At 32.3% G+C, this 27,930-nt stretch overlaps 9 protein-coding genes across 10 annotated transcripts; 5 read left to right on the top strand and 4 right to left on the bottom strand.

Annotated features, from left to right (window-relative positions):
* The first annotated feature begins 160 nt into the window (after positions 1-160).
* On the top strand, positions 161-2,344 carry LOC107370855 (neuroligin-4, X-linked). The gene is made up of 2 exons (XM_015938812.3): positions 161-662; positions 774-2,344. The coding sequence occupies exons 1-2, from the start codon at positions 330-332 to the stop codon at positions 2,142-2,144; spliced, it is 1,704 nt and encodes a 567-aa protein (XP_015794298.1). The 5' UTR covers positions 161-329; the 3' UTR covers positions 2,145-2,344.
* A 99-nt stretch (positions 2,345-2,443) lies between these two features.
* On the bottom strand, positions 2,444-3,663 carry LOC107370889 (aurora kinase A). Its single transcript, XM_015938850.3, has 2 exons — positions 3,076-3,663; positions 2,444-3,006 (listed from the first exon to the last, which is right to left on the bottom strand). Exons 1-2 carry the CDS (start codon positions 3,436-3,438, stop codon positions 2,521-2,523), a joined length of 849 nt encoding a protein of 282 aa, XP_015794336.1. The 5' UTR covers positions 3,439-3,663; the 3' UTR covers positions 2,444-2,520.
* An 899-nt stretch (positions 3,664-4,562) lies between these two features.
* Positions 4,563-6,342, top strand: LOC107370871 (uncharacterized). The gene is made up of 2 exons (XM_015938830.3): positions 4,563-5,778; positions 5,954-6,342. Exons 1-2 carry the CDS (start codon positions 4,671-4,673, stop codon positions 6,103-6,105), a joined length of 1,260 nt encoding a protein of 419 aa, XP_015794316.1. The 5' UTR covers positions 4,563-4,670; the 3' UTR covers positions 6,106-6,342.
* A 1,421-nt stretch (positions 6,343-7,763) lies between these two features.
* On the bottom strand, positions 7,764-9,680 carry LOC107370788 (putative ATP-dependent DNA helicase HFM1). The gene has a single exon (XM_015938744.1). The coding sequence runs from the start codon at positions 9,678-9,680 to the stop codon at positions 7,764-7,766; it is 1,917 nt and encodes a 638-aa protein (XP_015794230.1).
* A 494-nt stretch (positions 9,681-10,174) lies between these two features.
* Pex12 (peroxisomal biogenesis factor 12) lies at positions 10,175-11,303 on the top strand. The gene has a single exon (XM_015938844.3). It carries the CDS (start codon positions 10,311-10,313, stop codon positions 11,220-11,222), a length of 912 nt encoding a protein of 303 aa, XP_015794330.1. The 5' UTR covers positions 10,175-10,310; the 3' UTR covers positions 11,223-11,303.
* A 634-nt stretch (positions 11,304-11,937) lies between these two features.
* On the top strand, positions 11,938-15,250 carry LOC107370865 (glutamate-gated chloride channel). 2 transcript variants are annotated; one of them, XM_089268227.1, is made up of 7 exons: positions 11,938-11,953; positions 12,040-12,134; positions 12,197-12,309; positions 12,372-12,439; positions 12,511-12,817; positions 12,887-13,021; positions 13,255-15,250. In XM_089268227.1, exons 2-7 carry the CDS (start codon positions 12,040-12,042, stop codon positions 13,899-13,901), a joined length of 1,365 nt encoding a protein of 454 aa, XP_089124353.1. In that variant the 5' UTR covers positions 11,938-11,953; the 3' UTR covers positions 13,902-15,250. The 2 variants fall into 2 exon arrangements, 1 of the variants encoding a protein (XP_089124353.1); XR_016199121.1 differs by lacking the exon at positions 11,938-11,953 and having other exon boundaries at positions 11,968-12,134; positions 13,255-14,296; positions 14,549-15,250.
* A 568-nt stretch (positions 15,251-15,818) lies between these two features.
* Positions 15,819-19,184, top strand: LOC107370864 (synaptotagmin 1). The gene is made up of 5 exons (XM_015938822.3): positions 15,819-15,975; positions 16,117-16,203; positions 16,285-17,041; positions 17,139-17,365; positions 17,603-19,184. The coding sequence occupies exons 3-5, from the start codon at positions 16,448-16,450 to the stop codon at positions 18,150-18,152; spliced, it is 1,371 nt and encodes a 456-aa protein (XP_015794308.1). The 5' UTR covers positions 15,819-15,975; positions 16,117-16,203; positions 16,285-16,447; the 3' UTR covers positions 18,153-19,184.
* Positions 19,185-20,089: 905 nt separating this feature from the next.
* On the bottom strand, positions 20,090-24,242 carry LOC107370869 (acid phosphatase type 7). The gene is made up of 10 exons (XM_015938827.3): positions 23,990-24,242; positions 22,041-22,232; positions 21,778-21,960; positions 21,648-21,673; positions 21,465-21,571; positions 21,107-21,401; positions 20,894-21,019; positions 20,736-20,801; positions 20,518-20,655; positions 20,090-20,448 (listed from the first exon to the last, which is right to left on the bottom strand). Exons 1-10 carry the CDS (start codon positions 24,081-24,083, stop codon positions 20,386-20,388), a joined length of 1,290 nt encoding a protein of 429 aa, XP_015794313.1. The 5' UTR covers positions 24,084-24,242; the 3' UTR covers positions 20,090-20,385.
* A 1,395-nt stretch (positions 24,243-25,637) lies between these two features.
* LOC107370860 (G2/mitotic-specific cyclin-A) lies at positions 25,638-27,770 on the bottom strand. The gene is made up of 4 exons (XM_015938817.3): positions 26,716-27,770; positions 26,390-26,631; positions 26,007-26,311; positions 25,638-25,936 (listed from the first exon to the last, which is right to left on the bottom strand). The coding sequence occupies exons 1-4, from the start codon at positions 27,644-27,646 to the stop codon at positions 25,876-25,878; spliced, it is 1,539 nt and encodes a 512-aa protein (XP_015794303.1). The 5' UTR covers positions 27,647-27,770; the 3' UTR covers positions 25,638-25,875.
* Between the last annotated feature and the right edge of the window lie 160 nt (positions 27,771-27,930).

The following is a 27,930-nucleotide window of genomic DNA, read 5'->3' as shown; positions in this document are numbered from 1 at the left end:
TCCTCTTTCTTTTTTGCTTACTTTTCTCTTTCTCTCCTTCTCCTTCTCTTACTTCAAAGAGGCATAGAACTCTCGTTGACAAGAACTGATAAACAACTTTAAAATTCAGTGAATCAGTATAAAAGCAGGCTGAGGTTGCTTTGGAAAATCATTCAGCTTGAAACTTCCAAAAGCATTACAACAAACATTTGCCTTTAAAACTATCTTATTAAAACGCTTTTATATACTTTTACTTTTGACTTAAAGTCTTATTTTCAAATCAACTTGTGAATCTATTTTAACATTTTCTTATTACAACATTTCATTAATTACAAACGCTTTTTGCGAAAATGTCTCTATACTTAACTCTTGTTCATCTATTAATTGGACTGACTTTTGCTCCGTCCCTCATTTACTCATCATCTTCTCCAATTGTTCAAAGTAAAACTGGAATCATTCGTGGTACAACAATAGTTAAACCAGGCTCAATCTTGGTTAACCAATTTCTTGGAGTTCCCTACGCTCAACCTCCCATTGGATCACGAAGGTTTGGCCGACCTCAACCTTTGGCTTCTGATCCACTTCGAACAATCGATGCAACTAAACCAGCTGCTACATGTGTCCAATTTCCTCATATTGCTGAAGCAATTAACCCATTGTTGAATTTTGATGCAAACCATAAGGTAAGAATAATTTCCAACAACTTTTCATTCAACAATTAAACGATTCACTGCGAATCAAAACATATTATTATCAATGGAATGCTAATTTTTTTATTCTATCTCTTCTCATAGGTTTCTGAAGATTGTCTTTACTTGAACATCTATGCACCTTATGTCAACGAATCTGAATCATCTTCTTCCGCTCTTCCAGTTATGGTTTGGCTTGCGGGTGAAGGTTTCGACTTTGCTGATGCCAATCAATTTGATGGCTCATATTTATCTGCCTTTGGTCAAGTTATTGTTATAACAGTCCAATATCGTGTTGGTGTTTTCGGTTTCCTTAAAGATGATATCATCTCACAAGGTAATATGGGTATTTGGGACCAAGTTGAAGCTCTCAAATGGATCCAAGATAATGTTGCTGTTTTCGGTGGTGATTCAAAGAAGGTTACAGTTTTTGGCCGATTTTCTGGTTCAATGGCAATTACTCATCTCTTGACTTCTCCATTACTTCGCAATTTGAATGAGCCACTTTTCTCAAAGGCTATTCTCATGTCAGGAGTTGCCGTTGATGAATGGACAATGGAAAAAGCACCTCTTGAACGATCAAACAGTTTTATCCACGCTTTGGGTTGTGATCAATTAAATGCCTCTAAATGTCTTTACTTCGCCAGTTCAGATGAAATCCTCAGTAAATCTGGTTACGGTTGGAAACCAACAACCGACAATGTCTTGATTACTGATGGACCATTTGCTGCCCTTAGTCGCGGAGAAATTGCCAGAGGAGTTGAATCAGTAATGATCGGATCAACTGCATCAGAAGGATCACTTTGCTTATTAACATGGATGGTAACTAAGCGAAACATTTACAATAAATTGATTTCTGGCGATCTTACTGAACAACAAATGATTTCATTGGCCAAGAAAGATTTAAAAACTTATAAAACTGGAAATGGCGATGCTGTTTTCCAATCATTCATTAAATCTCGCACCTTAAAATCTGGCATGCCTTTGGCTCGCGAATATGTTAACTTCTGCTCTAACCTGTTGATCAACTCACATTCTGAAAGATTAGCATCTATCCTTAATACTCTAGACATCGAAACAAGTTCTTACAAACTTCATTACAAACCTGGTTTCTCCCTGGCTCCAGATTTTATTGAAACTGGTTCACATGGTGATGATGTTCTTCTCGCCTTTGGTTTACCATTCAACAATCCATCTGAAGCAGATGAACGTGATCTTTCTGTATCATCATCTCTTCTTTCACTAATCTCATCTTTTGCCTGGTCAATTGATCTATCAACAGTTTCATCAGCCCCTAATGGCGATTTAATCATCTCTAGGAGACCATCACCCTCCAAATTAACTTTAAATGCTCCACTTTGCAATGGTACATCAATACCTAACTCGTGTTCAATGAAGAAGACCTTATCAACGTTTATCAACATGCTTGATTCTAAGCCCTCCGTAAAAACATCGATCCCAAATTATTCATCATAATGTGTTGAATATATTCAACATATCGCACAAATGTAAATAACTTCATCCAAGTCTTCAAAATCCATCTTCATTGCCACAAAAACCATTGCCATATAACATTGTACATGCACATCAAGAAGTCATTAATTGTCACACTATTTGATTAAATCAACTGTTACGTTTACAATTAATAGATAAAAGTTTATATGCATGCGACGAAATCGTAAATAATCTCTAAATACCTATTATTTATACATATATATATTTTTAATTGTACATACGAAAATTATAAAAAATCAAAGATATTAATAATGAAAATATTTGATAATGAAAAAATGTCTCAGTTATTTTAATTTCATTTCAAGTGAATCAATCAATCAAAAGTTTAAGCTTTGAATTACACAAGGTGTTTATTATTTGATTCTCCACGAAAAGTTGTAATCCAATTGTGACGATGTGCGTCTTCCAAAGACATTCTGTGGTCCGGATTTTTCTTCAAAAATGAAGAGATAAAATCACGGGCTAATTCATGAACATGAGATGGGAAAGTATATTGAACATTAAGAATAGCTTTATAGGTCATAGAGACATCTTCATTTTCGAAAGGTGGCTTGCCAACCAAAAATTCATAAGTAAGTACACCAAGACACCAATGATCAACTTTGTCACTATATGCATCATGAGCAACCATTTCAGGAGGTAAATAATCAAGAGTACCGCACATTGTTGCTCTTCGAGAAGACGGTGCGTGAACTGACCAACCAAAGTCAGCAATCTTAAGTTCACCATAGTACCCGAGTAAAATATTTTCCGGTTTGATATCACGATGTATAACTTTCTTTGAGTGGCAATACTTGAGAGCGTCAATCATTTGATATATATACTGTAAATGGAAACAAAGAGGGAAGACTTTAGCAAGATGAATTGAAGGATAAAACAAAGAAATCCTTACCTGAGCAGCAAGTTCATTTGAGAAAAATTTAAGTTTCTGAAGTTTCTTGTAAAGCTCTCCTTGAGGTGCATACTCCAAAATTAGGTAAATTCTTGTATTATCATGAAAATATCCAAAAAGACGTAAAATATTGGGATGACGAAGATGTGACTGGATTTCTATCTCCCGACGCAGCTGATGCTGAACATTGTTTGAGATTAATTGAGACTTGAACAAAACTTTGAGTGCAACAACATATTTACTACGCTTTTCTCGAGCAAGGTAAACATTACCAAATTTACCCTTTCCCAACGGTCGACCCACTTGAAAATCTTCCAATTTCCATTGTTTAACACAATTTTCATCATTTGAGGATGAAGCCATTGATAATTATTTGATTAAGATCCGTTAAGTAAAAAAAAGGATGATAAAAATGAGAAGTGGTTAAAACAGATACATATACACTTAAAAAAGTTATGGAAAACTGTGAAATAAGTTGAGTGATTAGAAGTGAAAATTGGAGTAGATGTTCAATAATTTAAATTACGTCGATCAAGATATTAGATAAGGTCACTTTGATTAATTAAGAACAGGCCGAAGTAAATATCAGCCAAATTTGGTTAGTTGATTGAAAAATGATTTTCACAAAATTTTTAAAATTGTTGCCAAGGTGATTTTTACGAATCAACCAATAAGATCAATTTGTTACCCAACAAAGTACATGAATAGTGCCGCCATCTATAGATGGAAACAAAATTTGAATGCATCAACAATCATTGTTGAACAATGAGTCAAAAAGTTAACCTAATTGTGGATAGCCTTTTGCTCATTTAAAATGGCATTTATTTTGTTTTTTAATTTTGTCACACTCTTCAACTCAAGTGTCCAATCAAAATCTTTTGTAATTATGTCAACTAATCATTTATAATTTTGATTTGCTAGTCTCTTTTTGAAAAGTCTAATATAATAACGTTTCAACGGAAATTTTACTGAATCAATGATACTCCAATAAAGTGTTTACTCTTCGGTCTGTTAATCTTATTTCAAGAACGTGGTATCCATTGCGTTCAAAATGTCCATCGATAGTGTTTCAAGATTAAAGTGATTATTGAATAATCTGTGTCTACCTCGATCAAGATAATCCTTACTTTTATGGCAAAGTTTTATCACTGTTACGCATTATATCCATTAGATGGTGCTGATTAATTTTTATTAGACTCCGAAAATGGCCTTACAATCGTTGGCAGCCTTCTGATTCAACAAATTTTCAGTGTCTCTTTAAACTTTGATTATAATTCAATCTACTCTTCATTCAATTGTCTTTATTATCCCTTTTTTTTTCATTAAAAGTCAAACACTTTATGCTATGCTAGTCGAAGTTTTATGCAGACATTTAAATAGAGTTTCTGGTCTGTTGATTAAAATGTATTCATGGTAACCTTTTATGTGACTCCTCCCAAGGAAGACTGTCTTTCTTGTTAAATCTGTGATTCCCTTCATCACTTTATTGTTTTTATAAGTTTGTTATCCCTTTTTTATATTCCTATCAGTCTCTTTTCCCTTTCACCTTTCCTTTTCATTTTCATTTTCTTGTGTCATATTGGACCTTAAGTGTTATGGATCTACGGATTCATGTTAGTTCCCCTGATAATGGAATTATCGAGTTGGACCAGGAGTCTGAGATAATTAGTGAAGAAACTTTAGCTCAGTTGGTTAATGATGATGAACACAGTTGGCTTTCAATTGATTTGATTTCGACAAACGGCGTTAATCATCGTTCTAACGGTAAACCTGCAGGAACAAATAACCATTTTTCTCAAAATAATGATGCTGGTCTCTATGAGAACGGTGAAGGTGACGATGACAATAATCATGAACAATATGACAAAGTTGCCTCTGAGCAACAACACAACGGCAAGCAAGATTGCGATTTAAACAATTGGTTAACAACTGTTCTTGATAATGAGGCTTACAAGTCAACTAAAGATAATCTTGTTCGTGAATTGGATAATTTAGCAGTTCTGCATAAATTGGAATCTTCTTCCAGGTCTAATAAATTTGGTCGAGTGGCTATGCCTGAAAGAAATTTAGAAACCCGATGGGAATCCAAGTTGGAGTACAATAAAGAAGCAAAGCTTGATACAAGAACCATAACTAAAAGAAAACCAACATTTTTCAATCGATTCTTATCTTCAGAAGAATTATCGCCAAGTAATGGTAATTTGAGAAATACCAAATTAAACTACAGTAGTTCCAATATTAGTGGGAGTAATACCAACCTTAATAATCATCTGGGTGGCAGTAACAATGAATTGGAGAGTACTTTTACCATGAGAAAGACCAAGCTCAACAATACATTTACCATGGATGATGAAGAAAAAATCAACCCAAATGAGTCATTTACAATTACACGGAGGGACCAAATACCCCAATCATCTCAACAAATTATTCAACAAAGGGATCAACAATATTTATCAAATACTGCTACGGTCACTCGAGGTTTGAATGGTGTGACAAATCGTAAAATTGAGCAAGATCAGCCTGTAAAGAAGAAGCCTATCTCAATGTATTCTGTTTATGCTGAGCCTACTGACAGCCGTCCAATCAGAAGCAGCAACTCAAATGTATTAAGTGCATATCGATTGTTTAAGAGTTCTGCCCTGAATCGCCAATATGAATATAGAGATGACGAGTTAATTTTAAACAACACTCGTTATTCACCTGGTAAGTTGAAGCGTAGTTATTATTTTAATCTCATAACAATTGCCATTTATTTTTATCTATCCATTTTCTCATATGTTTAACGTTGCCAAACATTGCCCTTTCTTTAACTTTCTCTTATGCTCATTTACATTATTCCATTAATTCTTGTCATTTTGCTTGTTTTGTTTTTTTATAGAATATTTATCTATGACTAGAAAAGCAAGTACACCTATAACAAACAATACCGTATCGACTGCTCGAATGATCAAGCGAAATGGTACATTCACTTGTAATAAGCCAACTCTTCCTCCTCGTATTGTTGGCTCATTCATCCCCAAGCCTAAATAGTTGATTGACGAAGGAAAAGAAATAAAAATGGATCCAAGAGGAAGCTGTACTATGTTTATTTGTGCCTTGCAAGAAAATTTTGACGTCGACTTTACTTCATGTATTCCTTTCTTTAACTTGATGTTTCCTCTTTTTTTAAAACAAGAGTCTTGGGGACTCTTTTTTTTAAGTATCACAAGTAAAGAGATGAGACAAAAGTAAAAGAAGAAAAAATAAAATCAACTTATTTCAAACGTTTCCTACGTTTTTCATGTGTTGGTTTGCATTTTTGGTTAAAATTTTGTTTCATACCATATAACTCAAATTTCTTGACCTTATGGTTAATAGGATCTTCCAATGAAGGATGATGATGAGGAAGCGAGAAAAGAGGAAGATGATGATGGGAGAAAGAAATGTAACAAGAGAGGTTCCACCGGAACAAGATAAATGAGCCTTTAAAAGCTAATAACCGGTTTTTTATTGTAATATTGTTTCACAAAGATGGTTGCAATTAAGTGGGAGATCATTAGAAATTTTTGGATATATCTTGATCAAAGATTTGCTTTGATATAGTTTTGCAGATGAATATAAGATTACTAATGTTGATTTGAATTTTTAATTTACAATCATACATTTAATTTCATCCTATTTCAACTCTCTCAATGTGATTTGCTGTTGAAATGAGTAGGATTAAAGAGAAATAGAAATTGCTGAATCAAAAATTTAATACTCTTTTATTGAGGCTTAAGCTACCGCAATTTCATCAATACCATTGATAGCTAAGCATTGTATAAATGACACGATAATTTTCAAGTTTGTGTCCTTTACATTTTATATGAAATCTAATGATTAATTTGATCGCGTTTTTAAAGTAACCTTTTCTTTTCGCTATCAATTGTTCCATTAATTATATTTCCAGATTAAGTAAATCAAAATTAACTAAACACCTCCAGACTATGAAATGAATGCCATTCCCATTCTTGATCAGGTTAGACGTAAAAAACTTTTCTTTAACGCGATAACCTTCATGTTTCGTGCTGATGTTAACTTAAATGAAATTAAAAGGTAGGATAATTGATCATTGTTACTTCTAAGTTGACTATTTTAGTTATAGTTTTAGGTCATCGTGTTTATTTTTTATGATCATTAAAAAATATTAGCAGGTTAAATGATCCATCGGTACTTTACAGGCATAGCATTTGCTCTTTTCTTGTATTGATAAGGAAACACTTATCTAGCATTATTCTGTAATTGATCTTTGGTTGATATGACCAAAAAAATCTATCTGAATAATGGTCAGTTTAGGTTGAACATTGAGCTATTATTATAGTCGAGAGGAAATGAAGTTATCCTAACAATTGAATGTGTAAGTTTTGTGTTAAAAGTAATCCTTAATCATTAAAAAAGGTAAATAAAACAACTGTGATGGTTTAGAGGCAACAATTTAATGTTGATTTTTTAACAAAGAAACAGAATCAAAAGAAAAAATAAAAACATTTTTCCAAAATATCATTGGGATAATAGAATTTAAGAGTCAATCAGATAGACTTTCTGATTAATAACAGAAACAATAGTAAACAATGAACATTTGAAACAATAACAAACAGAAAGCTTGACAGTCAAGTATTTGTCAATTTTCAATAAAAGTTGAAATGAAATGAATTCGAAATGTAAAATGATTATTCCAGCTTGCATGATACATTGAAAATGTCATCAAATTGTTTGATTTCTTGAATTTTCCGAATGCTGTTTTGTTCATGAGATAAAAGATATTTCGGAAAATATTCCAATGAAATATCAGTTCCAACATAAAACTCGTCAATAAAGTGAATGAAAATGGATGCTGCTGAGGCTGGAATTGGGAAATCTTTTTCATAAACTCCAGTCAGCTTGATTAAATGTTGAGTAAATATCCTTTCTTTTACTAAAATTGCATTGTCTTGATCACCAATTAATAGTATACAACTAAGTTTTCCCAGTTTATCAGTGTCATTTGCAATAACCTCCCAATTGGTAAGATTAACTTTGATCCTAATTGTTTGCGAGTAATCAACTGATGTTATCTGGGTATTTTCAATAGTAACTTCGTATTTTGGGATTCTTTTTATTTCTTGAATAACATGATCACCAAAGGTAATATCACATTGACAAACGTTCTCGATCAGTCTTGGATCAGCGTGTTCAATTTTCTCAAACGAACAAAAATTAGCGTTGGCTAGTTTGCGAGCGATTTTTGAGTTGACTCCGTTAATTTGATTGCAAACATACCTCGAGTTTTCCCAAAGTCCAACTTTTGAACACTTAGCCAGAATGATGCAGTTTAATAAGAAGGGCAGATTTGTAGCTTTGATGAAAGCAATGTCCATCAAACAGTTGCTGAGTATTTGACAAATATTAATCATTTCGTCAATTTTTTGTAGCAGAGGGAAATCTTCGGGAAGTGGAATACAACCAAGAACTACTTGAATGAGCACGTTAATTTTCATTTCATTGCTTTTTATCGGACCTGATAATGGAAAGCGTATCACACGATTATAGTTTGAAAAAGTGTTGAATTTACTTAAAACTCTTTCATCTGCAGTCTTTAAGATGACGGATTGGTTGAGATCTTTGCATTTGGTTAGAACGGTAAGTAAATCGTATAAGTTTTCATTCCCTTTAAGTTTCAAAAATTGTTGCATTGCTTGAGTTGATATCGAATGATCAGCCATCAGTCGGCCAATATTTGTAGCTTGAATAGTTCCATCGGCATTTACTTCAATCAACTCGTACTTTTTAAAGCTATTCAGCTCTTTAATGCAGATCTCTTTTAATTTTTGGTCTACTTGCTCCTCTGTGCAGTTTGGATCCAAACCATAATATTGCTTATTTTTGTGAATTCGTATATAAAAAAAAGTTGACCGAACCCAATCAACAGCATCATTCAAACAACAAATCGCATTCCTTTCGATTTCAGTCATAAAAATTTCTGAAAAAAAATTATAGATGTTACTTTCAATCATCTTTTCACCTGCGACTAGTCTTTTATATTTTGTCTCGTTTTCTTTTCTAGTTAAAATGATGGCACATCCACAGTCATCAAGCTCTGATTTACCCGCTATGTCCAACATCTGCAATACAGTAGACTCTTCATATTCAACAGAGCTTCCATTGATAAAATAATTAGTTCCTTTGATGATGACCAGGTGAGCAGAAAGGTCTTCACTCGAGGCAAGAGCACTTGTTGCAACTACAATACGAATTTCTCCATTTAAAAAAGCTATTTCAAGTTTTTGTCGATCATCTGGAGAAAGGCCTGCATGATAGAAACCGATTCCTTTGAGTAGAGTAGCTTTCAATCTATTGTTATCAATAGATTGTGAAAGTATGGCAAACTTATCCCTTTGAAATGGCTTGTAGTTGAATGGACAGTTTTGAGACAAGAATTCAGCAGTTGTTTGACAATCTTTTCTTGTACAAGTGAAAATTAAAGTTGTTCGTTCCTCGGAATATTGGTTGATCAATTCAGGAAGCTTAAGATTAAGCTTTTGTAAACAGAAGAAATCACTAAGAGATTCAGGGAAAGAAAAACCAATTACTTTTTTCACTATTTTCATAATTTCATATTTTAAACAAAACTGGGATCAATGTAATTAATGATTGGAATTAAAATAAATGGATTAATTTTCTAAAATATGAAAAAAAGCTAAAATATCGTAATCGATACCAATTTCATTTTGAATAGTATCGATCTGATCGATGCTTGAAAGGGAAATTCGTGAAAATCTCGAATTCTGGAGCTTTTTAAGTTTATTAAGTTATTTACCGGTTTAATTCTTGAACAATTTAAGAAAAATAATAAAAAAATTTTTGATTCACATTTTTCGATAAAATAGCGTTCGAAGTTCACTTTGCGTTTGATCGCTTTTGTATAGTTGTATAACAGCTTTTTTCATCGATCTGAGATAACTTTTAATGGCCAACAAGAAAGCACAATTTTGAGAGTAAAATAGTTGTCAAAAAGTTCAGTTTCATGATGAAACTTTCATCAATGCACAAGTTTTGATTGAAATTTAAAAAAACCGCTTCAACAGTTATCTGATATTGGAAGAGATGCTTAAAGATCTTTTTGTTGTTTTGATGGCAAAATTTGACAATGTAATATGTTTTGATATTTTTTTAGTTTATTATTTAACTTTTATTATTTGTTATTGTTTATTGATTTACCACTGGTATAATTTATTATAATGTCGGACAATTTACCATCGATATATGAGATTTTTGAACAGGAAAATTTGTTCAATGGTATGCGTTCTGGCTTTAAATATTTGGCAAATATTCTGGCATCAAATAATCCTGGTCATTTTCAAATCTTGCATCAATATTTTGATGAATTTTACCTTTTCCATGAAATAATCATCCAAGGAATTTACCTAATTTCATACAGTGCCTCATTCTGTGAACATTTTTATAATCTTAAAAGAGTAAAGTGTGACTCGTCAAGACTTAGTAGTCGTGATATTGCTTCATCTTTGCTTGTCACTTCTTCTTTTTCATACCTCAAAAGTAAATTTGATAAGTTTTATGATGAACTGTCTCGGATTCAATTTGAAGGTTTACTCAATAGAGATGTTGATAAATTTGCATTCCATTTCGTCAACAATTATCCTTACTTAAAGACTCTTTGGGAGGTGAGCTGTTTAGTGTATCAAATTAAGTATGCTGTCAGTGTTAGCAAAACACACCACCCACTATTTCACCTACTTGGACTAAGGTTGATTCGCAATGATCCAAGAGACATGAAAAGACGAGGGTTGGTATTAAAAATAGCAAAAGGAGTTGGTATGTTGATGACGAGTGCTGCTTTGGTTGTTCAATTTATTGATTTTTGGTATTCCCGAGAAAGCTCAAGATCATCGTATTCAACATTATCAATTCCACCAGCCCCTAAGAAACGTGAAACTCCCAATACTCGACCAAACGATTGTCCACTCTGTTCACAGCCTCGTCGAAATGAGGTACTTTTAAAGACTTCTGGTTTTCTCTTCTGCCAAGAATGTTTGGTCAATTTTGTGCAAAAAAATGAAAAATGTCCGATAACTGGATATCCCACTAACTTGTCCCAAATTGTACCAATTTACCAGTCAGACTCATTCTAATTGTTTTGCTTATGCCTTAAAATTTTATCAACTTAATTTATTTATGATAATTAAAATAAAAGATCTGAATCTTTTTACGTATTTTTTTGCAAATATTAAGGATTTATTTGTTTAAATTTGTTTCTTGTGCACAATAATTATGTTAACAAGTCAATGATCGCAATTTACACTGAAATTTAAGCAAAAAATTAACTAAAGATTCTAATAAATTGAGCAAACTGGATCAAGCAAAAGTGAATTCAGAGACTGATTATTACTTAAAAGAAACAGTTATTCTAAATACTTGGTGAAAATTTAGGCTGATTTTAAGCATTTCTGACGAAACGTATTTAATATTAAAGAGGATGAAAAAAAATCCATAAAGAAAAATATGAATTCAAAACTCCACAAACGTTTATCTGTCAGAGTGTTTTAAAGCTGTAATTTTATTTGCTTGTAATTGTTCAGATTTTTGTTCCTTTCGCCTGTTCCTAGTTTTTTTCGTCTTCGGTGGTTTTCATCTGCATCGAAGACAATTGGAGTAATCATCAGAGATATGGAGCAACGCAACACTTTAATTTAAGCTCGGTCGAATCGCAGTCGGAATTTAACCTTTCTTCCTTCATCTCTTCAGCATTGAGATACACACGTTGGACATCAAGGATTATAATCTGATCATGGTGATGATTAATTTGAAAAAAAACAGAGCGCAAACTTCATTCCAGAATCGATGAAAGAGAGTGCGCTCTGATGTAAGTTAGGCTTTGTATATTCCTGGATGAATCCTTTGAATTGTGACCAGCTTGAAATGATAATTTCTCCTCTTTTTATTATTTAGATGTTTAACTATCTTAATTTGGTCAATATGAGTGATCCATTGACGACTATATTCTCAATTGTTTTAATTGTTGCATCTTATTCTACACTTGTAAAGTAAGTCCATTGAAACTGTAAACTGTACATTTTTCAACAAAAAATTCTTATCTTTTCTCCAGTGGGTCAGCTAGTTTTAGAGAAGCTGAAAAAAAGATTCTCGACAGGATAATTGGTAAAGGAGTTTACGATCCAAGGATAAGACCTTCTGGTGCTAATGCCACAGTTGATGGAGGTATGTAAACCGACCAGTGATCACACAACAAAAAACAACTAACCCTTTCCCTATCATTACAGATGAGCCATGCATAGTTAAAGTTAATATCTATATTAGAAGCATATCTCGTATTGATGATGTTACAATGGTAAGCTTACTTTTATCATTTTGACTATTAAAGCTTTACAATTTGTTAATTTTTTTTCTATTATTTTACAGGAATATGCAACTCAAATAACATTCAGAGAGGAGTGGAGAGACAGTAGACTTGTATTTGACGATATGGGAGGAAGAATTAAATTTCTGGTTCTTACCGATCCAGAAAAATTATGGAAACCAGATTTGTTTTTTTCAAATGAAAAAAATGGCCATTTCCATGATATCATCATGCCTAATGTTTTGTTAAGAATATTTCCTAATGGTGATATACTTTATTCAATTCGTATTTCCCTCAATCTATTCTGTCCAATGGATCTTAAGTATTTTCCGTTGGATATACAAAATTGTTCCATTAGTATGGCTAGTTGTAAGTAAATTAATTGTTTATTTAATTTAATTTTGTTTTAATTATGATATCTTTTAATCTCTATTTAAGATGGTTACACAACAGAAGATTTGGTCTTCTTATGGAAAGCAGGTGATCCAGTTCAAATAACCAAATCGCTTCACTTGCCAAGGTTCACTCTAATGAAATATTTGACCAGTTACTGTACAAGCAAAACAAACACCGGTAACTATACCTTATCATTTAATATAAACCATTTTGTATAAAATTATAAATTAAGATGTAACTACTTTTTGACTTTTGAGTAATTTGTTTGCCAAAAGCTGATTAGTAAGTGTTATGGCTTCTTCATCTACTTTAACATTTGCTGATTGAGTAGCCAGAATCCTTATTATCTACCAAAAATAATTCAATGTAAACCTGAACTAAAATATTGGTTTTTCTTTCAATTATTACAGGGGAATACAGCTGTCTCAAAGTGGAATTAGTTTTTAAACGTGAATTTAGCTACTATTTGTTCTTAATTTATGTGCCCTGTTGTATGTTGGTCATTGTTTCATGGGTCTCATTTTGGATTGACCCTAACTCAGCAGCTGCTCGAGTTTTACTCGGTGTAACCTCACTACTTACAATGTCACGTCAAATATCAGGAATCAATGCATCTCTGCCACCAGTCAGCTACACTAAAGCTGTTGACATTTGGACAGGTTGCTGTTTAATCTTCGTTTTTGGTGCTCTCATTGAATTTGCCATTGTCAATTATGTTTCACGAACGGATACTATTAAAGCTGATAAACATCGGCGTCGTCGACCTCAAGGAATTGTTGGTGCAAGAAGAAAGTTTGACACCGCCAAGGATTCAGGAATTGAATCGTCTGATGTTGAGGATGGACCTATTGGATATGCGAAAGCATTAGGATCAACCAAGTTACCACGAAAAAAGCCTCCTAACCGAGGTATCTTTTCAAATTGGCTGTCGAGGTTTCACACTCGTTCAAAAAAGATTGACGTTACATCTAGAATTGTATTTCCTTTCCTTTTCGCCATTTTCAATGCCTTTTACTGGACAAAGTATCTTCTTCGAGATGAGCTTATGGAATTATGATTTTAAAATCAGTTGACTGAACAAATCTTACAAACAACAATTCAAAGAAAACTCATTGTGTGTTTAACCATGGTCATCTTCATCATTGTTATCAACAAAAAAATGGATACATGTTAAACCTTTGGAACCAAAGACTATTTCTGCCGGAAATTTTATTCCCATCTGCAAAATTTGCCATCAATAATGTACAATAACCAATGATGTTGTGGTCATCATCATCAGCCACCGTCATTATCTTCATTGACATCAATTTTCATCGATTTTATTGACAAGTGAACCTTAGTTAAATCAACAAATCGATTGATTATAATTCAGCTACTAGTAAATTTGTACAAAGTAACCAATAAGTATAGACTTGAAAGGAGAGGAAAATGAAATGAAGACTTAAGTCCAAAGTAAATGCCTTTTCCAATTGTTTCTCTGCTTATTTATTTAACTTATAAACATGTTTCGCCCTTTATTTTAGCTTACTATTAGCTAATTATTCAATCAACTATCACCTTTACCAAACTCACAATAACTACTAACCAATACCTACAATCGTCTTTCCTTCAAAACCAACAATAATTTATTTAGATTCTAGTTTAAACTCTCTAATATGGTTATTTCATTTCATCTCTATTGTCCTCATTTTTTTCTCATCACAGCAAGAAAAAAACATGAGAGTTTGCTCATGTAAACATGACATCAATAATAAGACTTTTAATGATATAAACAAATAACTTGGTTGTGAATAAACATGGTTAAAAGTTAATACCATCCATCATCATAATCATCATCGACTTGCATCAACAAAACAAAGCAACATTAAAATTCATTATCGACTTCATTTTCGCCATCCTTTCCATCAACATTTTCATTATCTTTTACAAATATTATGTTAACTTCCCTCGCCGAGCTTCAACAGAAACAATAATTAAATAGTAAACTGTAATCTTGTAATCAACAACAATACCATGAGAGGGAACAATTGTACCATTTTCATCGTTCAAAAGATTTACTTCAACATCCAAAAGTCAAATGTAAAATATAATTATCCAATTGTCTTAGACTACTCCAAGTATACTGATATTAATAATAATGTTGATAGATTACATTGATACTGATGAACCTTAAAACCAATAAAATTGCGAGTTATTATGTTTTAGCTTGATTTTAACCAACCCTTGGACTGGAATCAAGGTGAAAATGGTTAATTGTTTAGAAATGATTGTTAATCAAGGTGTAAAATGTTCAAATTGATCGTCAAACAAATTGTAAATATTCCAATTTCAACCAATCAATCCTGTTTCCCCGTTTCTCTTCCATGTAAATTAACTTCACAATTAAACATTTTTTTAGATGAGTAATCATTTTGGATAAACTAATAAACTATATCACTACCGATAAAAGGGTTCATTTCACCCTCTTCCGAACCTAATGTGAAATTGAGTCGATTCAAACTAGCAATTCAATGTTACCATAAATGCATGTTAATGAAGAAGAGAGTATAAATAGTAAATTGTCGAGTCGATTGTTAATCAGTTTGGAATCATTATCCTCTCTGTACCTCACTTTCAATCTTCTTATAAGGTTACCTTGTTTCAATATTGATCAGTTATTTAGAATAAGATTTGGAACGGAAGAATTAATTTATCGATCCAGTTATCATTGTTACTCTTGTTCCTCTTTTTAATGTAATGTTTCTTGAAGGAGAAGATGAACATTTTCTCGTGTTTGCCTCAGATTCTGCGGCCAAGCTCAGATACAGTGAAGATTTTTTGTTTTTGTCTATATTCACTCCCAGTTTTATTTGTTATTACTCAGTAAAAGCAGTAAAAGAGACAAAAAAATCGATATTAAGATATTGCGCTTTAAAGTAAATGATATTTTCTCCTACATAATCAAAGGTTGCTAGATTTTACAGCCATTGGTCTTCATATGAAACTACATTTATTAATAGTTAATCTTGTTTACTTCACTGGCTTTCCTTTTTTGTTTCAACAATTTAAATCAACCTCGACTTAGATTTCAACTTTAATTGTAATATATATTATAATAATTGTTAAAGTGTTCAATTGATCTGCTAGCAAAGGTAAATTGATTAACAATCAGGATAAACTGATAATGTTGTAACCCTTTTTTGTCCTTTTCTTGTTGATTTGTCTTCTCATCTCTTTCGTTTCCTATTTTTCCCTTTCTCTCGTCTCTTTCTATTCCTACCGTTACTTTGAAGGTTAAGGTGGCCAAACAACCTTTGTGTTTTAACCTCTTCTCCAATGAATTTTTTATTAATCAGCTGAAATCATCTATATTTACATTGGTAAGTTATCCTTAATTTAAATTGACCATTGATTTATATTGATTTTAACTGTGCTTTCCTCGTTTCTTTCTTACCTCTTAGGCTGTGTATATTTTTCAATCCAATCTCTCTGTTTCGGCCAAGCATTAACAATTCTAGCAACTTGTGGTTAATCTTATCTTCCCTAACCTGAAAGATCAATTTGGTGCTTCTAATTAAATTGATTGGTTGTTAAGCTGTTTATTAATAATTGGTTACTAACAATATGCCACCATTAGCCTCTCATCATGGATACAATTTGCTGCTTCACCGTATCAAAAGAGCAGAGAAGGTTGAAGAAGAGGAGGAAGAAGAAGAAGAAACCGTTGAACATACCTCATCCATGGCACCTATAATTGAAACATCCACTACTCGTCGACCCAATTCGGACCGGCTTAGCAGCAAATTACCTAGCCCAAAGCCCTCTCGTCCCGCTATCACAACAACAACCGAGTCAACATGGCAGATAATGAAAGAGGATGTCCAAGCTGTTTCGACGGCAACCCATATTCCTTTTGCTGCTATTCTCTTGATTTTGTTAGTAATTTTGGTTACCATTTTGGCTCTGTTCTATTTTTGTCTCAATAAGTGGTGGAAAAAATTCAAAGAGTCAGATAGAGGTAAAAATTTTAAAGGTATCGATCTTAAATCGGTCAATCTTATCGGTACTATGGGTAAAGAAAAGGTTCAACCAGATCAGGATGAGTTGACTGCAAATATGGAAGAAAATGAGGAAGAACAAGCTGGAAAAGAGGAAAAAGAGTCGCAGAAGTTGGGTAGATTACAATTTAAACTGGATTACGATTTCAATAATAATAATGTAAGTTTTGGTCGATTTTTTGCTAATTGTTTCATTCTTTATCATGTTTATCTATTTTTCTGGTTTTTATTAATTGTAACTTTTTGTTTTCGCACAGCTTGCTGTAACAATCATTCAAGCTGAAGAGCTGCCTGCATGTGATGTTGGCGGTACCAGTGATCCCTATGTTAAAGTTTATCTTTTGCCGGATAAAAAGAAGAAATTTGAAACCAAGGTTCATCGTAAGACCTTGAATCCAGTCTTCAACGAAACATTCAACTTTAAGGTTCCTTACAATGAAATTATCACCAAGACCCTGATCTTAGCTGTATTTGATTTTGATCGGTAAGCTATAGCGTGTTTTTTACACTTAAATCTTTGATTATTTTACTATGAGTGGATATAACAATGTAGTCTTCAACAATTCTGGGTGTATAACTCATTCAGATTATGTTTAGACTTTCATATTGTAAGGTCTTTCATTTCCACTCAACCATAACCCACTCAACTCTATGACTATTTTCATCATGTCTTTTAATAAATATCTTTTTCATCCTCTATTAAACATCTTTTTCATGACAGATTCTCAAAGCATGATCAAATTGGTGAGATTAGAATACCAATGAATCAAATTGACCTGGCTCAGACTATTGAGGAATGGAGGGATCTTCAATCAGTTGAAGAAGAGGGTCCAGAGAAACTTGGTGATATTTGTTTCTCTCTTCGATATGTTCCAACCTCGGGCAAGCTGACTGTATGCATTTTGGAGGCCAAGAACTTGAAAAAGATGGACTTGGGTGGATTATCCGATCCATACGTAAAGATATCCCTTATGATGAATGGTAAAAGGATCAAGAAGAAGAAGACTTCAGTTAAAAAATGTACACTTAATCCATATTTCAACGAATCATTCCAATTCGAGGTACCCTTTGAACAGATAAACAAAGTATCAGTGAAAATATTGGTCGTTGATTATGATCGTATTGGTACTTGTGACCCAATCGGTATGGTAGAGGTTGGCCCCAACTGCCAAGGAAATGAATTAAGACATTGGATGGATATGTTAGCCTCACCAAGACGACCAATTGCACAATGGCATTCCCTTAAAGATCCTGATGAAGGAGGAAAGTAAAAGACCCTAGAATACGTACATTTCTAGGAAAGGGTATTGAGAGACAAACGCCTGATAAAAAGGATTGACAAGCATTATAACTACAAAAGAAAATTATTATACCCGAAGAATTGTCTTTCGTTCTATTCCTGATTTAATTCATTTTCCACAGGGATTATCATTTTCCAGTTTGTTCCGATATTTCAATTTGATAAACAAGCCAAAACGAAAATCCTGGTCTTGTCTGTGTAAAGAGCATCTGAGATGCCACATACACATCATTTCATCGCAATCATAAACTCTTCTGACCTCAATCAAATTTAAAAACATAGATATGTACTTCCATAGTTTCAAATTAGTTTTTGCTAATCAAACTAAATCGTTGTTGAACCAAAAAAAGAAGGATGGAAAGAAAGAAAACGCGCTACCAAAAGTATTCAAATCATAGTCAATGGGATGTTATACATTTTCTTTCTTTGTCTGTTTAATGGTCAAGCCATTGAAACAATCTCTTTTCATCTGAATATGTTGATTAAAGGGAGCCCAATCATATCCAGCTCATTGGTATCATCTGTATCACCACCATCATCATTGTCGTTTTCATCAACAAACAAAAAGGATCATCTATTGATTAGTTGTCGTTTAACATGGTACAATCTCAATTTTCTCATCAAATCCTAGCCCTGAAAATTGAGCTGACAATTATTTTGGGTTGTTTACTTATTTCAATTCGTCTTATTTTATTCATTTTTTTATCAATTTCATCTTCATCATCAACAACCTCATCAATATGCAATGTCTTTGAAATTCAATTTATATTTATCTGAAAGAAATCACAACTGACAAACGAATTCATTGCTGATCACATCCGAGGTATATCAAAATTTACCTCAACTAGTAAGATATATTTTGATTGTTTTCTCTCTTTTCTTACATTTATTTCGCACAAAATGTTAATCATTTGATCCCTTGTTTTTTTTAATTCATCCTATTATTGCGTCTCCTTCCTGATCACCAAAAATCAAAAATAAAGGAGACAATCTGCAATATTAATGGTTCTTTTTATATCTCATACTTGAATTCAAAAAAAAGTGGAGCCCTTAAACTTGCTTGTTGACAGGGTTCATAATCATGGTAATAGTAATTCAAATATGAATCTTCGGTCAATCAGATTCTTTGGTTTGTCAACAAATCAAATCTAGATCTTTTGATTCACCAAATCTTTAATAAGATTGTGCTCATCAATAGTCAATTCATTGGATAAGTTTACTCTTTCAGCATTGAACTGTTGAAATTTATTCAATATAAAAAACCAAAAAATATAATAGTTAACATCTGAATTTAATCCTTTTGCTTGCAAACCAAACATACAAACTTAGCACAATGATGTTTGTATGGAATATCAATTGAAAAGCTTCAAAAACTCTTTCCTTTTCTTCAATGTAAATAATGTTCTCCTTCATCGTGGTGTTGATTATTTTTGATTGCCAATTAATCTTCTCTATAGTGTCACTGATTAATCAATCCATGATGATTTACCTGAAACTGTTCTTGACCTTTTCACTCTTTGTTTTCCTGTCCCCTTGGGTTTACTCATCTCATTGGAATAATCAATTTACCCTTCCATATGATATCTATTGAGTAAACTTCATCTTAACCTCTTTCAGTGTTTCTCAAAAGTTGATTTGTGAACCAAACAACAAAAAAGTACATGTAAATCAAATTAATCATCGGAAATGATAAAATAATCTTTAGAGTGGAACTGAAGTGCAAAAAAAAGAATAACTCTCAAATAAAACTTTTATTTACTCAATTAATGTGTAAAATTGAATAAGAGACTTGAAATCTCTGATATTATGTTTTGATTTTGGTCCAAAAATGAATGAAATTAATATTTGTAAAAAAATACAGAAATTATGTAGACTATAATAAAGAGGAGTTCGCTTTTGCAAATGTACTGACTTTTAATTTCTTTCGGTTTTATTTCAAATTGAGATAATAATGATTAACAAAGGTAAGAAAAACGTCACAACATGAAATATAAAATTGGTAACAAGATAGATTAACATTGTAAAAATTATGTTCAAATGTATAAAATAAGATTTGAGATCTTTGAAGGAATGTCTTTCAATTTGAATCCTTGTATCGGTTAAAATGACAAATACCGATATTTATAGCAAATAACGTAAAAATCACTTGGCTTGAAAAAATAGTAAAAATTTAATTTCTTTGGCAAATGGCTTGTGATTTTCATCTATGGCTGATCAAAAGGTCGGTGGTTTCGCTGGGTAATTATCACAGAGTCAATTACGGTCTCCTAAAAAGAATAGAAATAGTAAAATTAATCGAAGTTTAAATTTTTGCGACAAATCATTAAGAAACCTACACTAGGTACAGAGATTTGTTGTAGCATCAAGTGAGTTGAATTGAAAGCAGTCAATTGTGTATAGCTGTATTCAGAGTTTCTAAAGGCACTCCAAACCGGTGGATCTTCCTTAAAACCATCTAAATCTTCTTGATTACCCTGGTTGGATGGAAGAAAATTAAAATTAAAAGATTAAAATCAATTTCAATAAATTCAAAAGGAAAATTAAATTTTCTTACCGCTGATCCTGATATAATATAAGTTGTTGCATTTGGGTTTAGGTAGGGTGTCGATGATCCACTTATCTGAATGTAAGCATAAAGTTATTAAAGTGATAATTGGAGTATTGAGTTCAAAGTTTTGAACTGGTTGTTGAATGAGCGGAATTTTAACAAACCTTTAGATCATAGACGGGATACATTCGCTCATATTGATGATTGTGTCCACCAAAGACAAGATCGACACCTCCTTTGTAAAACAAGTCTTCCAATCCTTTACCCAAATAGTTGGACCCAGTACGTATCTTTTGAACCATAGAATAAAAGGAGAAAATCAAATTAACATTTTGACATTCAATTAGTCTGTTAAATACGATTAAAAGTCAACGAACCCAAGTTGTTCCTCCTGGACATCGACCAAACCTTGAACTTGAACAGTAAAAAGGTCTATGTCCTAGCACAATTATCCATGGATGTTTTGCTCGATTTTCAGGTTGATTGGCTTCTGTTAAAACATTTTCAAGCCAATCTCTCTGTTCTGCAACCTTTTTAGCTCCTCCACCTTCCAGATAATAATAAAATTCAGTTGATATTGTGATGAAAAGTATGGGTCCCACAGTAAATGTATACATGTCATTAGATTCACCAGGCATTTTATAACGATATTTATAAGCAACACCAGAATCTCTGTTATAAGACAAAATAATACAAGTTAAAACTTTTGCGCTGATTTTGTTAAACATTAATTACCCAATGATGGGAAGATATTCATGATTTCCAGGAACAACCATGTAAGGAACAGAAGATGTCATTGGTTCAATGGCTTGCATAAATTCATCACCAATAATCCCATGGCTCTATTAATGAAAATTGAATAAGGTAATTGTATAAGATCATTGAAACTACTTGTATAAAGATATTAAATCAACTAACTGAATATAAATCATAAGCAATGTCTCCTGAAAAGTAGAACAAAAGTGAAGGAAAAAAACAAATTAAATATAAATTAATAAAATGATATTTGAAATAAGAAAAGATAAGAGGTGAACATTGAAATCGTTACCTATGTGAGCGACCAAATCAAAATCACCAGACACAGAGCGATTGTTAAGAACAGGAATGGCTTGACCATTTTTAAGTCCGAGATCACCAAAAATAGCTATTCTAGGTGACCAATTGGTTCCAGAAGGTAACGTCCTAAAGCTATAAACGGGACTTAGCCGACTCTTAGAACCAACTTGATAGTCTTTAAAAGATAAAACAGTAATGTAAACATTAGAGGTTAAATGTCACCCCAATCTTTGATCGGGCAACCAATTAACTTACAATAAGTTGTGTCAGGTTCTAGATTGCGCATTACAGCCCAATAGCTAAAAATATCACGGCCAAAGGAACCAAATCGTCTTAAATGTCCACCCGATTGATTAGATAATTGATCTCTTTCTAATCCCCATTTAACTGTTGGTTCTTGGAAAGGTTTCAAATCAGTCCAGCTGACAGTTATGGATGTTGCCTCATCTGTTTAGAAAAATTATTAAACATTAACAATCTGAAGATTGAAGTTCAACTAACAACTTGTAGCCTTGATTATAACACACATCAATAATCATTCACCATGATGGTTATCCAGATTAATAATGATAAAAGCAGGAAGAAAGTGAAACCGTCTAAACTGTTACCCTAAATTTTCAAACTCAAATTCAAATGAGTAAACTCATATTCATTATCAAGATGAATGCACCTCAATCAAGGACATAATTGAGACAAAACAAATTGTAATCAAACCAATTTACCATTCAATAGATTGTTTGGTAAAATATTGTTTTCTGTTGTAAAATAGATTCAATTTAATTTAGCTTAAAGTTATTGGTGTTCATCAATAAAGAGTGAAAAGGTAAATACAGTATAAAATTATCTGATAATCAAGATCAATCAACTATATTTTACTTTATACTCGTAAAGTAAAATGTCCTGAAAATGAAACAAGTAAATCAAATAACATTAGTTACATTAAATAATGTTAATGATGACAGTTAAAGGTGGTTAACTCTCAACTCGGAAGTTATTACAATTAAGGTGCTCTTAACCTTCGACGTTATTTAGATTAGCAATTTTCAAATTGTATACAGAAAATGTTTATGAAAGTAAACAAAAATTAAAACAATTTAATATACGGAAACTGGTTTAAGATTGTCAGTTAATTGTTGAGGTCATCACAATCAAAAAAAAGGTTCAAGTGAATAAGTTGAAACATTTTTAAAATGAACCTTAAAAAGCACAGATTGTTGGCTTTTCAAAATTTGATTGTCACCTCAATTGAATTTATTAATAATTGTAACTATTGTGTGTTAACGCAATGAAATGGTCAATTGAAATCACTAATCATGATATGGAATTAATGATTTCTGTGAAAGCCTTAGCAAATCAATTGATTTGATTGTTGATTGGACTTTGTGCTGACCTTGATTAAATAGAATCAACATTAAAATATTGATTGTTGGCATCAATTGCATCTAAATTGCACCTGATTTATGATCATCTTTACCAGTGAAAACTCAATTTTACGGCAATTCGGTCAAGTTTGTTGACTGTTAATATATTTTTGTCAATAAATCAAGGTCTTTTGATTTAACTTGTTTGATTGTCAACAATTTGCCAAGTTAAATATCAATCAGTAATCAATTGGTTAATCTTCAAGTTGACAAGTGTTGGACTGTTTTGTGTTGGCTTTTGAATTTCATTCTTGACTTTTGTTTTTAATGGACAATTCAATTGAATTTATTGCAATCAACAATTTAAACAATTTTTAAATAACATTACATCATAATCATTGTTGCTTGTCAGTCTAACCATTTGCTTTGATTTGTTTGCTTATAACATCTGAAAAGGTAATTTCCATTGAAATGTATTTTTAGTTGATTGATTCACTTGACTTTTATTCATATTGGTCTAATGTTTATGTTAATCATTAGTGATTGCTGATTGTGTATGTTAATAGTCATTACTAGATAAGTCGATTATTTGATAAGATAAATCCTTTGAGTAAATAATTTTTAAAAACTTGATTTCAATCTTTGCTTTTTTGCTGTCATTGGTTTGTATTTTTACTGATAATCTTCATGACAACAATTTGTTTTTCATATTTTACTGAATTTGAAATTGTAACATTTTGAATTGAAATAGCAATTCTAATGTGAAAAATATAAGGTAAATATAAAAGCTAAAGTGTCCTGGTGAGGTTGAGGTTTAGTATTGATAGGAAATTATAAACTTACCATTAAGGGAAAGATGAACTTGATGAGGTCCTTCAGGCATTGGTCGGATACAATTAGAGACAAAAAAGCACATCATATAATCAAATAGATTCATGGTTTTAAATAGTAGTTAAAACGTTAACTGAAGCAGCTAATTTTGATAGTTGATTTGTAATAGGATTTTGGTAAAGCAATGATGATTTCAATGGTTTTAAATGTTACCCACAACAGTAAAATGGATTGACAATGACTCAAAGGATGAGACACTCTGTGAGAGTCAAAACAAATGGTTAAGGGAAACGTTAATCTGCTGATTGTGAACAACTTTAATCTCCCAATCAGACTGATTTGTTATCAAACCTAGAAGGTAACAAAAGTGATGATGGCGATGATGATGATGATGATGATGATTAAGATAGCTGATGATGAGGGTTGGCTGAAGAGTGAAAGACTGGATAGAAACAAAAAGGAGGACGAAAACTTTCACTCGGAAGGAAGACGCATTAAAAACGACTGGGAATGTTCAAAGTTACGTGCTTTAGGTCGTGAGAGTGAGAGAAAAAGAGAGAAAGTTGATGATAAGGAAGATAAAAAGAAAGAGAAAGGCAGAAGGCGAAAGAAGAGAGAGAGAGGGAGAGAGAGAAAAATTTGAAAATTGAGAAAATGGTTAAACAAGTTATGTTGTGATGTTTGTGGAAGCAAGAAGAAGAGCTTTTGCTACTTTACTTTGCTTTTTACCTTCGACCCATTAATAATTATAATAATGTTGAAAAAGATCAATTAACTATCAAAGTAAGAATTGAATAAGCAGTTAATTATGATTAGCAAATAAAAAAAGATTGAAAGCTAAAGGCAACAATTTAATGTTCAGTTGTTACTTTCAATGGATTCACGCTTTTTTCTTTGCCCATTGTTTGGCCAATTGAAAAGTGTATGCTAAATGTGCATCAAATTTATATTTGTCTTGATTTGAATAAAGAGATGAATTTGCTTGTTCATCAACTAATCATAGATAAGAACTGAGAATTTGGAAACAAGATTCACATTTCAAGGGTTAAAAATCCTTTTAATAGCATTTCGGTTTTATTTCAGTGATAAAAATGATTATTGAGGGATCATCATAATCATGGTGGTGATTAAAAATATTTGACAATGAATCATTGTTAGGGTAAATATTTGAGGAAGAGAGAAATGTAATGTTTCCGTTTTCATTAAATCATTATGGTTACAACACTTGATCAATGAACAAGATTGAAATTAACAGCCTAACCCTGGCCTAAATGGTTTGGATGCTAACTTTGTGTCTAATCTCAATTAGGCCAATGAGAGCGATCCAAATGTGTATCCATTGAATAAATTTGAGGTATATTTCAAGTTACCAGTGACTATGATAATCAGACAACGATTGGGGTGACTTGATATGTTTAATTAAGTAGACTTCAATAGTTTGTACTTGAACATTGTCAATGTATTTCGAGAAATTAAAACAGAATTATTTATATGGATGAGAAAATGCAAACTTAGTAAAACAATGGAAATAATTAAAATACTTAATGGTAAAAAAATTGCAGAAATCAAATGGTTGAATTAAGTTTCAAGAAGAGAGAAGCCATCTTCCATTGCTGCATATATTACTTGATTGTTAAATAATTAAAATGATTCAACAGAATTTATTTAAATATTCTTCTGGCTTTATTATAATTGATGATATCCAGGCAATCAAGGTCAAATAGATCAATAAATATGAATCAATGAATACATTATTCGACTTGTGGTTAAATAAAATGGGAATGATCCATCGTATGATGCTTGGGCCAATAATAGTAGCAGATCAGAATTGCGTTATTAAATTTATGTAGAAATGCTAGAGTAGAGTATTGAGTTTTAAGTATTTAAATAAAAATAAATTACAAAAGTAATTTCGGAGCTTCTTGGCTACCAATGTCCAATAATGAAACAGAATAATACCTGAAAATTGAAAATGATTGTAGAATTGTAGATTAAAAGTCAATTTAATAGATTGGCAAGGACTACTTACTTTTCTTGGGCGAATTTGCTGAATATAGCTTGTTGTGGCTTTCCAGACTTGAAAAGTGCATCATTCTCGACTTTGACTGATTTTCTTAAATGATGTAGAGTATCAATACACGATTGAAGTTCCACGATATGAGCTTTAAGTTGTTCTGCAGTGAAACCAGGGAAAAATACCTGCCCAGTCTCACCTGATAAGTTTATTTTAATACCAAACAAACTGGCTGATAGAATAATGGCCGAAACTGCAATGTCGTTGGGTAAGTAACTAGTACTTGGATTGCATTCTAATAAAGCAATATAACACAGATACTAGAAATGAAAAAATAAATATAGATTAAAAAACTATTCAAATTCAAAAAAAAAATAAATGTAAAAGAAAATACAAACCTCTGCCATAATACCAACAGTTTGTGGTAAGTCAAGTTCTAACCCTATTGAGTAGAGGTGTTTTCGCAAAAAGTAGGCAGCCGTTGGAGTAGAAACATTGAAGTCTAAAACTTGAAGAATTTTTGCTTCCATAGCTAAGATCTCTGATTTCTCATATGCATTGTCAGTAATATAAACGAATTCATGAATATCTGGTGGGTAAATCTCTTCATATTTAGAAGAAATAAATAATGCAGCAGTTCCTAAAATGAAGAAAAACGTTGTTAAACATCCAAGGTTCAAAAATAAATTTGAAAAAGTGGAAGTCAAAAATCAAGAATACACACCTAGAAGCTGGAATTTGGCTCGGGCAATATTCTTAGCAGATAGGAATCGGTCAATAAAATTTACAGCGAGAAACAAAGTTTCAGAGTTCATTTTATACTCTTCAACAACTTCAGTCATCCAATCAACAAGAATAGTTCTCATCTTCTCATTGATCTCAGGTTTGTGTCGAGCCATATAACCGGGATCAGCACGATGTTTGACTTGAAGTCTCAACAAATATTTTTGGATCTCTTCTTCATATTCCAAGACTCTTAAAAATAACATCTTAGAGAAGCACCAGTCATCTTCATGAGGTTCGAATGAATCGTCAATAGACGGAGATGTGACTTCTTCGACGATAGAGGCATCGCTGCTACAGGGTGAAAGCATCTCATTTTCAACATTCTCTTTGTCGATGATTTCTGATTCTGAATCGTCAATTATTGTCTTTTCTTCAACTTCCAAATCTTTCACTACTTGCTCATCCTTTAACTCTTCTACCTTTTTCACCTCTTCGAGTTTAACTGCTTCCTTAACAGCATCATCGACTATCTGCTCTACCACCTCTTTAACATCTTTAACATCTTTGACCTCTTTGACCTCCTCTTTGACTTCTATGGATTCCTTCACATCTTTAACTCCTTTAAGATCTTTCAGTTCTTTGAATTCCTTCTGTTCTTTCTGTTCTTTAACATCTTTAACATCCTTTACCTCCTTTACCTCTTTCAACTTAGCAAGTTTTTCAACAACTTCATTTTCTTTTTCACAGAAAGAAGCCTTCTTTTTTCCATCGACCTTAGCCTTTTGACACACGTTTTCCAAATTTTCAGTCTTGCTGATGGCAACTGGGGCAGTTATGGTGGCCAAGGGTTTACGTTTAACCTTGTCATTGGGCACGGCATTTGATAACTCAGCGAGAACACGATTTTTCACATTAACGGTCGAAGCCATTGATGATAGTTAAGATGACTCGATGAATATAAAAACCAATTAAAAGGTGTGCATTAACACAGGGCAAGGTGATGGAAGGTTGTTAAAAATTTAAGTAAATTTAAGTAAAGACAATTTGAAATGAACACACGAATTGATTAAAAGAAACAATGAAGTTGGTTTAAGAAGACGGGAAAAGAAGTTGCAAGTTGCCAAAACTTACTTTCAAAATGGTAACTATGGAGACGTAGCAAAAATAGCCAATCCTGATAGGTTGTTGGTTAAAATGAAACAACAATAAATTC

Source organism: Tetranychus urticae, chromosome 2, assembly GCF_039701765.1.
Source record: "Tetranychus urticae isolate SD_2017Ah chromosome 2, NJAU_TeUrti_SD_1.0, whole genome shotgun sequence".
Taxonomy (NCBI): Eukaryota; Metazoa; Arthropoda; class Arachnida; order Trombidiformes; family Tetranychidae; genus Tetranychus; species Tetranychus urticae.
Note: the sequence above shows the minus strand (reverse complement) of the source record. Positions and strands in the feature narration are given on the sequence as shown.

Bases quoted from the DNA above. Each gene is read 5' to 3' on its own strand.
- LOC107370865 (XM_089268227.1), top strand. From the start codon at position 12,040: ATGTTTAACTATCTTAATTTGGTCAATATGAGTGATCCATTGACGACT. The intron at 12,818-12,886 runs GTAAGTAAATTA...TCTCTATTTAAG, and splicing joins TTCCATTAGTATGGCTAGTT to ATGGTTACACAACAGAAGAT. The intron at 13,022-13,254 runs GTAACTATACCT...CAATTATTACAG, and splicing joins TACAAGCAAAACAAACACCG to GGGAATACAGCTGTCTCAAA.
- Pex12 (XM_015938844.3), top strand. From the start codon at position 10,311: ATGTCGGACAATTTACCATCGATATATGAGATTTTTGAACAGGAAAAT.
- LOC107370788 (XM_015938744.1), bottom strand. From the start codon at position 9,680: ATGAAAATAGTGAAAAAAGTAATTGGTTTTTCTTTCCCTGAATCTCTT.
- LOC107370864 (XM_015938822.3), top strand. From the start codon at position 16,448: ATGCCACCATTAGCCTCTCATCATGGATACAATTTGCTGCTTCACCGT. The intron at 17,042-17,138 runs GTAAGTTTTGGT...GTTTTCGCACAG, and splicing joins ACGATTTCAATAATAATAAT to CTTGCTGTAACAATCATTCA. The intron at 17,366-17,602 runs GTAAGCTATAGC...TTTTCATGACAG, and splicing joins GCTGTATTTGATTTTGATCG to ATTCTCAAAGCATGATCAAA.
- LOC107370871 (XM_015938830.3), top strand. From the start codon at position 4,671: ATGGATCTACGGATTCATGTTAGTTCCCCTGATAATGGAATTATCGAG. The intron at 5,779-5,953 runs GTAAGTTGAAGC...GTTTTTTTATAG, and splicing joins CAACACTCGTTATTCACCTG to AATATTTATCTATGACTAGA.
- LOC107370855 (XM_015938812.3), top strand. From the start codon at position 330: ATGTCTCTATACTTAACTCTTGTTCATCTATTAATTGGACTGACTTTT. The intron at 663-773 runs GTAAGAATAATT...CTCTTCTCATAG, and splicing joins ATTTTGATGCAAACCATAAG to GTTTCTGAAGATTGTCTTTA.
- LOC107370860 (XM_015938817.3), bottom strand. From the start codon at position 27,646: ATGGCTTCGACCGTTAATGTGAAAAATCGTGTTCTCGCTGAGTTATCA. The intron at 26,312-26,389 runs GTTTGTATTTTC...TTTCATTTCTAG, and splicing joins CTGTTGGTATTATGGCAGAG to TATCTGTGTTATATTGCTTT. The intron at 25,937-26,006 runs GTAAGTAGTCCT...TTCAATTTTCAG, and splicing joins AGCAAATTCGCCCAAGAAAA to GTATTATTCTGTTTCATTAT.
- LOC107370869 (XM_015938827.3), bottom strand. From the start codon at position 24,083: ATGAATCTATTTGATTATATGATGTGCTTTTTTGTCTCTAATTGTATC. The intron at 21,572-21,647 runs GTTAGTTGATTT...TTTCATTAATAG, and splicing joins TTGCTTATGATTTATATTCA to AGCCATGGGATTATTGGTGA. The intron at 20,656-20,735 runs GTAAGAAAATTT...CCATCCAACCAG, and splicing joins ATATTATATCAGGATCAGCG to GGTAATCAAGAAGATTTAGA.
- LOC107370889 (XM_015938850.3), bottom strand. From the start codon at position 3,438: ATGGCTTCATCCTCAAATGATGAAAATTGTGTTAAACAATGGAAATTG. The intron at 3,007-3,075 runs GTAAGGATTTCT...TTCCATTTACAG, and splicing joins CAAATGAACTTGCTGCTCAG to TATATATATCAAATGATTGA.